This window comes from Ictalurus punctatus, chromosome 9 (assembly GCF_001660625.3).
Source record: "Ictalurus punctatus breed USDA103 chromosome 9, Coco_2.0, whole genome shotgun sequence".
Lineage (NCBI taxonomy): Eukaryota > Metazoa > Chordata > Actinopteri > Siluriformes > Ictaluridae > Ictalurus > Ictalurus punctatus.
Window position 1 is genome coordinate 28,305,493 of NC_030424.2, and position 11,106 is coordinate 28,316,598.

The 11,106-nt window shown below is 40.1% G+C and overlaps 1 protein-coding gene across 8 annotated transcripts in view; it reads right to left on the reverse strand.

The window, feature by feature from the left end:
• Positions 1-9,537: 9,537 nt before the first annotated feature.
• The window catches only part of ryr2b (ryanodine receptor 2b (cardiac)), an 88,366-nt gene continuing 86,797 nt past the window's right edge, over positions 9,538-11,106 (reverse strand). For all 8 annotated transcript variants that reach the window (XM_053682785.1, XM_053682782.1, XM_053682786.1 and 5 more), the window contains 2 exons: positions 10,840-10,891; positions 9,538-10,516 (listed from right to left, as the gene is read on the reverse strand). In XM_053682785.1, coding sequence (XP_053538760.1) covers positions 10,421-10,516; positions 10,840-10,891 — 148 coding nt within the window. In that variant the 3' untranslated portion in view covers positions 9,538-10,420. The remainder of the gene's footprint in view (positions 10,517-10,839; positions 10,892-11,106) is intronic.

The following is an 11,106-nucleotide window of genomic DNA, read 5'->3' on the forward strand; positions in this document are numbered from 1 at the left end:
AGGACATGAGCGGCCCTAACACTAACCGCTAGATGCATTTAAACAGTAAGACAAGTGCGGAAAACTACACAGTGTGATTATAAAGTTTCAGCTATTCTACTTTTATAATGTAGGGTTATAACTAGAAAACTTTAATATATTAAATATTAGTGTTACTAATATCGGCACCCGTGGTAAATATGAGCAAAGAAGGCTGTGAACATTTTTCTTTAATGTTTAACATTTTGATATATATATATTTTTTTTTTAAATACTCTGCTTTCAGGGATATCAAAAACTTGCAAACAACACACGTTTATCAAAAAACATCTTTGTAGAATATAGGCGTGCAATAATTATTGGCACCCTTTTAGTCAGTACTTTGTGCTACCTCTCTTTGCCAAGATAACAGCTCTGAGTCTTCTCCTATAACGCCTGATGAGGTTGGAGAATACATGGCGAGGGATCTGAAAGCGTTCCTCCGTACAGAATCTCTCCAGATCCTTCACATTTCGAGGTCCACGCTGGTGGACTCTCCTCTTCAGTTCACCCCACAGGTTTTCTATGGGTTCAGGTCAGGGGACTGGGATGGTCATGGCAGGACCTTGATTTTGTGGTCAGTAAACCATTTCTGTGTTGATTTTGATGTATGTTTTGGATCATTGTCCTGCTGGAAGATCCAACCACGGCCCATTTGAATCTTTCTGTCAGAGGCAGTCAGGTTTTCATTTAATATCTGTTGATATTTGATGGAGTCCATGATGCCATGTATCCTAACAAAATGTCCAGGTCCTCTGGCAGAAAAACAGCCCCAAAACATTAAAGATCCTCCTCCATATTTAACCGTGGGCATGAGGGACTTTTCCATATGTCTACCTCTCTGTGTGCTCCAAAACCACCTCTGTGTTTATTACCAAAAAGCTCTATTTTGGTTTCGTCTGCCCATAGACCCCGATCCCATTTGAAGTTCCAGTAGTGTCGGCACACTGAAGACGCTCGAGTTTGTTTTTGGATGAGAGTAGAGGCTTTTTTCTTGAAACCCTTCCAAACAGCTTGTGGTGATGTCGGTGACTTCAGATTGTAGTTTTGGAGACTTTCTGACCCCAAGACGCGACTAACTTCTGCAGTTCTCCAGCTGTGAGCCTTGGAGATTTTTATCCACTCTAACCGTCCTCTTCACAGTGCGTCGAGACGATACAGACACACGTCCAATTCCAGGTCGATTCATAACATTTCCAGTCGACTGGAACTTCTTAATTATTGCCCTGATGGTGGAAATGGGCGTTTTCAATGCTTGTGCTATTTTCTTATAGACACGCCCCATTGTGTGAAGCTCAACAACCTTTTGCCGCACATCACAGCTACATTCCTCGCTCTTACCCATTGTTATGAATATATATAAAATATTCAATGTATTAAATTAATATTCAGAGCGTTCACAAAAAAGGCATTCTGCATCTTAATACTGCAACTGTAGTCAGGTTAATATCTACTTAGCATGACATTTCCTATGTGAGATTCCAGTTGTCAAAGAAACCGAGCTGGAGTTCTTTGAAAGCAAAAAGATTTTAAACAGTAATTATTTTCCACTAACAACACATGAAGTGTTTTATTCCTCTTACACCACAGAATTTGACCCAATACTATATGTGATAGATTTGATCCATTTACAGTTCCATTTAATGTCGTGGAACGTCCAAGAAACAGGTAAGTTTGTGTTATCACGGCTATATTGAGAAGCCATGAAGCCCTTTATCCTAAAGATGTCAGAAAAGTTACAACTTTACCTTTGACCTCTACAACGCATTGACACTGGAGACTCATTCCATACACGACTCTGTGTAAGTAGAACTGATAACGTATCAGAAAGACCCTTGACGGTGGACTTCTTTCAGAGCTGCTGTCATAGAAAATAAACCAAACTTTAAAAAAAAAAAGTGGAAAAAGCTTTAAAGCTATAAAACTGCGCCAAGAATAGTGTTGTCTAAAACTTATTAGAGTTTTAAAACCCCCCGAATCAACACTGGAATAAACAAACCAGCATGTAAGCCCGGTTCTGGCCCTCTGGCTGTGATAATGCTAACAAGCTTCAATTAAATTTCAATTGAGCCACGTCTCCAAGACCCTGGTTTTTGAGACACTGCTGAATAATTACAGTAATTGAATGCATGAATTGTGATTTAAAGTCAGGGCTGAAAAATGGCACAGAGCAGCCTGATGGCTGAAATGACTCCATTAAAAAGAATCCCGGCTGCGGTGAAGTGAACTACATGTATACGCCTGCACATGTTCAGAAAACACACGCCTATGTACTAGTCTAGGATTGGATGCGTGATGGAGAACAGTGTGGAATTCCCTAATTTCAATGAATTCTCTTCGACCGTGACTGGAAAACCGCACATCTGGGTCTCGGATGAGTCCGAGACAGCGGGGTCCGATCACGTGTTGAATTTAATCTTCTAAGAGGCTCCTTGACATCAAACTGCATGCTTTCTTTCGCGGCTGACCTGAGGGAAAGACGGCTGGCTCGGAGTTCCCAGCAGGGGAGAACACGCGCGCTTACTTTAAGACTCTCAAACACACTGAGCTCCTCCTAGCAGGGAGACGCTCATTATCTTCTCCAGAGTCAGAATAACAGAGACTATCATTCGACTGGGAGCCTCTAATGATCCCGACTGCTGCTTCTACCCGCTCCTCTGGAACAAAAAAGCTACGGAAATCTAAAAAAAGATTCCGAAGCAGGTAAAGAACACACAACAGCTCGGGAAACCAGGAATGGCAGAATGCCTGATATACATATATTATGTGTGCATGTGTGTGTGTGTATCTCTTTCTCTCTCTCTCTCTCTCTCGCTCTCTCTCTCTTTCTCTCTCTCTCTCTCTCTATATATATATATATATGTATATAGCAGCTCTCTCACATGTTTTACAATTTCTCACTCAGACATAACACAAGTAAGAAGTAAGATTATGATGATTATTTTCGTTTATATCAATTAGACTCGGTTATTTTCCAATGAAAGCAGGTTTTATTCCTCTTACACCACATCGATTTGCAACAGTGAAACATTTTTTTATCGATTAAAGAGCTGCAAGTGTTATGTTTTATCACGTAACGTTCGGGAACCTCCACTAAACAAGTCAGTTCCTGGTCTCACCTGTGTTGTCCAGTAGCAGCTACAGTATAAACATAAGACAAAGCAATGCAGGGTGACATGTCACCAAGAAACAGGAAAGCGTAAACTCTTTTGTCCTGAAAACGGAAAAACGTTCCGACCATTAAAAAGCGCGAACATCGGAGACTCCTTCCAAAAATGTCAAGACAGAGCAATGCCGTTTGATTCCGTTCAATTCCGGACAAGTTGTTCACGTTTTAAGAAATGCTTTTTAAAAAAAAGAAAGAAAGAAAGAAACACGCAATACAGACTCCTAGATCAGTCCGGACCAGGTAACACACACACACACACACACACACACACACACACACACACACACACACACACAAAGAGCACATCTGTTATCTCTTTCACTCAGGCCTCTCACTGTAACGCAGCACGGCCTGCACACACCTTCTCACATCCTCTCTATCACTAAGCACTATCCCATTCACATCTACACACACACACACACACACACACACACAACAGATCTCTGCTTCTACACAGCTATGCTTTGGTGTCGGCAATTCATGTTTATAAACCACAGTTTCTCATTCTCAAAGTCTCTCCAAAGACAGAGAGAGAGACAAAACTAGACAGAGGCGGACAGTGCGTTCCCCGAGTGTGCTAAGCTACAATGTGACGCAGCTGTTTGAAAATGTGTTGTGTTTGGCTTCACGTGTTTCGTCGGAAGCACATGTTAGTCTTCATGGGATAGGGAAAAGCTGGCTAGTGGGTGGGAAAAGTGACCAAAATGGGTAAGTTTATTCCTAAATACAAGACGTAACCATGATAATCACAGCTTATAATAAAAGGCAAAGACTGTTGTGAATGAAATGGCCTCATTCCATCATTTCAATCTCACTCACGTCTTAGGATGCCTACTATTTATAGTGTGAGACTCTTTTTGGTACTGTGGGTTCATTTAGACTAAATTCAATAAAACATTATGAAAATTATAATCAGACATCGGTCTCGGTTTCATCGTAAGCTGAAACAGCGCTTCTCTCCTGTTCCAGCTTCAAGACTGCACCTGCATTCTAACACTCTAACATTTCTGTCTTCATTAATCCTTACCCAGGCCCTAGGACCCAACTCGAGATGAATGGAGAGGAATCGGATGATTTCAGATGATTTATGGATAATGTCTGGACTCGGGGGCAAATGAGACGGTCATATTTGACTGTTTTCAATTCAGCCAGTCGCTTTAACTAGTTCCGATTATCCGCCGCTCGTCCGAAACACGCTCACACGGAACACTTTACTCGTTTCCCGCTACGGCCTCGGGAGCTTCGTTTATTTATTTATTTATTTATTTATTACCCATTAGCATGTGAGTATCTGCTGGTGTGATCAGTCAGCCAAAATGTAATGATGCATGAGATAATTCTCTCTCAGGGCTGACTGGTTGATGAGTCCCGTAATTAATTACCATGCGCTGCATTACAGATCAAGGGGAATGGATGCTAATTGCTCATTTCGGGTCTCGCTGATGCAAATGCATGTGGTCTGATGGCATGTGAGTGGCATTTGGGAGATTTTAATAGTCTTATGATTGATTGATGATCTTTAATAAGCGTTAATAATGTGGTGATGTTTTATACGTGCCCATCTTATTTACTCTTTTACACCGTTTTAAGTTTGGTACTTTAATGAGTCCATGGATTTGGACAATGAATTTGGACACTTGCTGAATTTTAACATGTCAAACCAAGGTCTTAACTATGAATCAAATGAATTTGTAAAAAATATATATATATTAACTGATTTGTGTGTTAATGTTATGCTTTTGGCTCTAAATCGGTTTACTTGTTGTCTCTGTTGTTTCTTCTCATTATCCTGGCTCCTCTGAATAAAGAAAGGATTAACAGAAAAAAAGAAATTAAATCAATTAAAATGGCTGATTGTAGATGGAGCTGATGGATCAATTGATGGATAAATAAAGCAAATGTTTTGCTGAATAAATGATGGATGGATGGATGGATGGATGGATGGAGGAACTGTTAAATGATGTCTAAATACTGTAGATTGATGTGTGACAGATGGACCAATTAATAAACTAATGTATAGATAAATGGCTCGCTGGATGGATGGATGGATGGATGGATGGATGGATGGATGGATGAACTGATGGACAGAGATGCAGACAGACAGATGGATGTTTCAATATACAGTTTGGTGAATGAATGCAGAGATTGGATGGACACATAGATGGATGGTTTACTAAAAGATTGCCGAATAGATCAGTTGATGGACGAACGGTCGGATCGATATATAGATTGTTGAGCAGATAAAGTGAGGATGGATAGATGGATCTATTATGTAGATTTTCGAATAGATAAATGGATGGATGGATAAACAGATGAATGAATCACTATACAGCATAGATTGCTATATAAATGGATGGACGGCTGTATGGATGGGTGGACAAATGAATCAATATTTAGATTGCTGAATAGAAAACGGATGGATGGATGGATGGATGGACAGATGGATCAATATATACACTGATGAATAGATGAATTGATGGATGGATGGATACATTTATGAACAGATGGGCAAATGGATGAATCAATACTGTATAGAGATTGCTGAATAGATAAATTAATGGATGGATGGATGGATGGATGGATGGATTACTGAATGGAAGACAGAATAGATAGAGGGCTTTATAAATGTCTGCTGTATGGATGGCTAATTAAACAGATGAATACCTTGTTGGATAGATGGATGGATGAACGGATAAGCAGATGACCCACTTTATGGATGGATGGATGGATGGATAGATAGATGCACAATATGAATGAAATGATGCGGCTGCTGCAGCGCTTGATGTACTCAGTTGGGTTTTGTTGTTCACCAGAGGAAGTGGAGTGATTTGGAGCACACGGGGGGGGGTCTCACACTCGCACCATGCAGCTTAACAATCACACATTGAAGGCGAATAGCCTCTCATCCATCAGACTGCTTTAATCAGAACTTCACACTGTTCTCCTGAACACAAACCAAACACAAGACACCAGAAAGTAATGAAGACCTGTCTGAAAGAGCAAGAGGCACTAGTTTCGGGGGATTGAAAGCAAGTGTGTGTGATTAGTCGTGTGACCGTGAGTCTTCTGATTGTTCACATGACTGAGTGTGAGGTCCATCTTGGTGGTTGGCTGGGAATCAAGGTTAGTGATTTTCAGCAGACCGAAATCGGTATCATGACTAAGATGTAGACTAAATCTAATAAACAAAAGAAAATGTTCTGTTTATTCGATTTGATTTGATTTTGCAAGGGTTCCTTAATAGTTCTTTGGTCAATCAGGGGTTAAGAGCTGCGTGAAGAGGTTCTACTTGGAATTGTCTCTGTTGTAGGGTTTCAGACATAAGATTTTAAGGTCTGTCCCAGTTGAAAAAAACATCTTTGGTGTAAGAAGGCTCTTTGGATAACACTCTTTCCTAAGGGGTTCTACCTGGAACCTTTTGTAAAAGGGAAATCCTCTCCTTATGGGTTCCACATGGGACCTATACAAGTTCCTACAGAAGGACAAACTCTATTTATATTTAAGGGTTCCTCTTACCAAAGAACTACTAAGAGTTCTTTTTCCAAGAAGGTTAATTTTGACGACATTTTGGCTCCTCGAGAGTTCTTCAAATGGATACGTTCTAGTTCTAGGGGTTTACTTGGATGGAAGTTAAAAAAAATATTAAGTGTCACCCAGAAGAGCAAACCAAAAAAAAAAAAAAAAAAACTCTTCTACTGTAATAGATGGAAACTTATCGGCTTTCTAACTAAAAGTGCTGTATTAATGAAAGCTATAGTACGTATCTCATGCCTCTGAAATCCATCTTTTGGTCCAAAATGGAACCTCTTTTTGGGATTTTCATTTAAGGGTTCCCTTAGAGGAACAACCAAACTACCTTTTAAGAGTTATTTTAGTAAGAGCTTCATTTAGTTGCATTTCACACAAAACCATTAGAAGTCCGCCCCCCACCCCCTTCCCCCCAGTGGAACAAACCAGAAAGGGTTCTAGATGGAAGCCATTTCATTTTATAACCAATAACGATTGCTATCCTTAAGCATTCTGAACATTTGCTATAAACTGGCTTGTGAGAGTGTGTAAATTTCTAATAATTTTTGCTACTGGAAACAAGTAGTGCTTGGTTCTTTACATTTCCTAAGTTCTTTATAGTTATATATACTAAAGGACTACCTGGAACTTTTTTGAAAGGGAAATTCCTCTTTCGTAGGTTTCTACAGAAGATATCCAGACAGAAAACCCCTTTAGCATACTAGAACTTTTTCTCCCCTCACAGAGACTGTACATGCTCCACTGATTAACTTGCTTACATTAGATTCATAGTAATGGTAATAATGGAATGTTTCAGTTAACAGAATTAGCCCAGAGTCCAGAGTGGATAAACCTGTCGAAAAACGGTTCCTCAAGAGTTCTTTAGATGGTTCAAAGTTCTAGTTTTCTAAATGGTTTTACATGGAGACAGACTTGTTTTTTTTTTTTTTTGGATTCTACAGGAAACCATTGAGAGAAACAAACTGAAAAGTTGTATGATGATGTAAGCCTTCAACACTCAACTTTGAATATGAATTCCATTTACACGTGAATTTGTGTAAAAGTCGAGCAGTTACATCCTACTGTGTCTTGTTCTTTTTGAACTTTTGTGTTACTGTAGCCGTGTGGTGCTTTGGATATTTATTTTACTCGGGTTCTACATCAGTTGCAGGTTCTACAAGGAACCTATTAATATTCCTACAGATGTACAAACTAAAAAAAAAAAAAAAAAAAAACCCTTAGGGCGCTAACATTTTTTTCCTTCTCATTTTTCTAAGAACGCTCTGTTGATGAGCTGGAAGGAACTGAACACAACACTTCATTAGCTCTGATCTGAACTAGTCCAGAATCCCCAGTGGATAAACCTATAGAACCTCTAGAAACCACAGAGCGCCTACATTACCCAGCCTCCCACGCCTCTGCCATCCATTACCTCGTTCTCTCCTACACACAGGCAGCTGTTATGGTTCCTCACAGACCCTCGTTCGTCTTCCTCTGGCCTCCAAAACACGTGTAATCCAAACACAGCACGAGTGATTATGATTGATGTGATGGAAAAGTTCTATTTCACAGACAGGAAGTGAGAACATGTTGTATTTTGGGGTCTGGATTTAAAGTCACTGTGGTTTGTCCTCATTAGCACTGAATCAGAACTGTGTTGGTTTTTTTTTTCTATCCCCACTGAAAGCTTTTTTTTTTTGCCATTTGGAACATTTATTCAGGGATTTGGAGACCTTGTTATTATGATCACTATGGCAAACGTGAAAGCTCCTGTTTTTTTTTTTTTCCAGAAAACGTACCTCCGTGTCTATGTTTCTTCTCTCAGTCCGCCTCTCTTTCTCTTTCTCTCTCTCTCTGAGGATAAAGTTAATCTACTCTGTCCCTTGTCTTGGTGATAACGAGGTTTATATCAGCAGAACACACACTTATACACACGGTGAACGCTTCGACGGTTTAACGGCTCGCGGGAATCGGGAGGCCATGCGTGAGGCGGGCCACCATTTAATTTCACGCTCAGGATATCTCACCGCGAGAGAGAGAGAGAGAGAGAGAAGCCAGTGGAGCAGATTGAGGTCAAGAACCTTGTCTGTAGGGGCGGGTCAAAAAGGGTGCAATGAGGAGTCCTCCATCTTGGACAGCGGGGTGAAAAAGAGAGAAAAGAGGTGTTGAAATGTCCAGAAAACGGGTGAGTTTGATGACAAAAAGAATAGGTGTAGGGAGAAAAAGCAGGTAAGATGGACAGAAAGGAAAAAAAAATCTATTTTAAAGCACCAGTTAAAGAACCAGTTAAAGCAGAGAACCAGTAGGAACCAGTTGCACCACTGGAACCTAAGATGAGACGAGTTAATAGTAGTAAACAATGCTGAGGGGGGCTGAGTATTTTCAGTGAATTTTTTGGTGCTGTGCTTAATAAATATAGTGAACTGATCTTAACTATATACTTGTCTAATGTTAGCTAAATCAAACCCACTGTACAGCAAGAGATTTTATTCCACGCTAATGAACCCAACGCGTTCCACGTGTACTACGACAGAAAACGAGGACGCCGCGTCAGCGCACCTTTCGAGAAGGAAAAGCAACAGGAGGAGAGATTACTAACGTGAGACGTGAGGAAGGATGTCGAGCAAATGCGAGGTTCCAATGCAAAAGCGACTTACTTTCATCATCACCAGCCAATCGGGAGCAGCAACGTGAACAGGAAACCCTTCATACACGATCAAGATGTGACGAAATCAGTAAAAACTGTGCTTTATAATAAATGGTGACTTGATTCATCCATCTGTACCTGAGGAAAGCGCGTGTGTTTCATTTGCAGTGATCTACATGACGAACAAAATACAAAGAAAACAAAACAGATTGATGGCAATAAATGTTCTTTTTACGCTGCTCTGCACATGGCAGCATCGCTCACAGAATCACCGAGCAATACAGAAGAGTACTGAAGTAAGCGAGGTGTACGTTTAAATTAGGCTACATTAAAGCTATGTCATTTGGTGCGACTGTTCTTTTTTTTAATGGTTCGTAAACTGAAACATCGTGGGCTTTTAATGTTTGTACAGACAGTGGTGCAGCTTCCTGGTTCGATTCGGAGCTTGGGTTACTGTCTGTGTATCTGCCTGGGGTTCCTCTGGGTTCTCCTGAGACAGATTGGTGTATCCCTGCCCAGCATTCCCAGGATAGACTCCGGATGCGCCATGATCCTGACCAGGATAAAGCACTTATTGAAGATGAAAGACTGAATGCATACTGCATTGCATTGGCTGATATTTATTTACTTATTAGACTGACTAGCTCTGGTGTGTTGGTCGTGAATGTTCGAAATGTGTATTGCTAGGCAATAATTTGTTTTTGTTTTTAAATAGAACTTGAGCTCGAAGTATTATGAGAAAATCAGTTCCTTCTGCTTTACCCGAGCAGATGTGTGGAACAATATCATATTTCGTATTGGACAGATGTGTGTGTGATTAGAGCTCACATTAAACCTAGTTCTAACGAGGGAGAGTAATTTCATGAGACGTTATAAGCACTAACCCCGGCCTTATTCGTAACCAATCAGAAGCATCCAGGAGCCCCGCCGTTCCTCAGCACTGCATCCAAACCAACAGAATCAGTGTCAAAAATATGCAGAATGCAACAACTGCCTGTTGCGTCGAAAATATATATGAATTATTTCCATATCAGAGAATGGGAACATATTAATAAGACGAGTCCTTAATGTCAGTATATTTAACCAAGCTGATCCTCATACTGTTTTCGGAAACAGTCTCCGACTGGGAAAAACTCCCAGCAGCGTTCCTGGTACATCTTCCACACGTAGGACTCCTGTTCAGAAATAAGAGGAACAGTCAGGAAGCCATATTAAATTAAATTCCACAGCAATATGGAGGTCGGGAGATAGGAAATGAAATGATTACTGGAGTATCTCTGGGATTTCATTCCAAGCCAAACCCATCACTCAGTGTGTTTTACTGACTTATTGAAAATAATGCATCTTTGCTAATCAGGTATTTTTGGTACTGTTTTGGTGGGAGGCTACGTGATAGGAAGCGTACTATTTCCTAAAGGGCTAAGTGAGGGGGAAAAAAGCATTGCCTGACAGACATATTTACAGTTTGAACAATCTTTGGGTCATGAGCTTTAATTACCTGCCCTGTGTGTTCCGTCACATCTTTATTGATGAGGTACTGCACAAAGAACCTGCAGGAGAAACACACAACTGTGTCTACTTTTTTTTTTGGCTGTGGGCCGTTTCTTATTTTGTACTTTTATATTTAATACTACTACTATTACTACTACTTCTGCTACTAATAATAACAATAATAATAATATTAGTACTACTACTACTAATAATAATAATAATAATAATAATAATAACAATAATATTACTACTACTACTACTACTACTACTACTA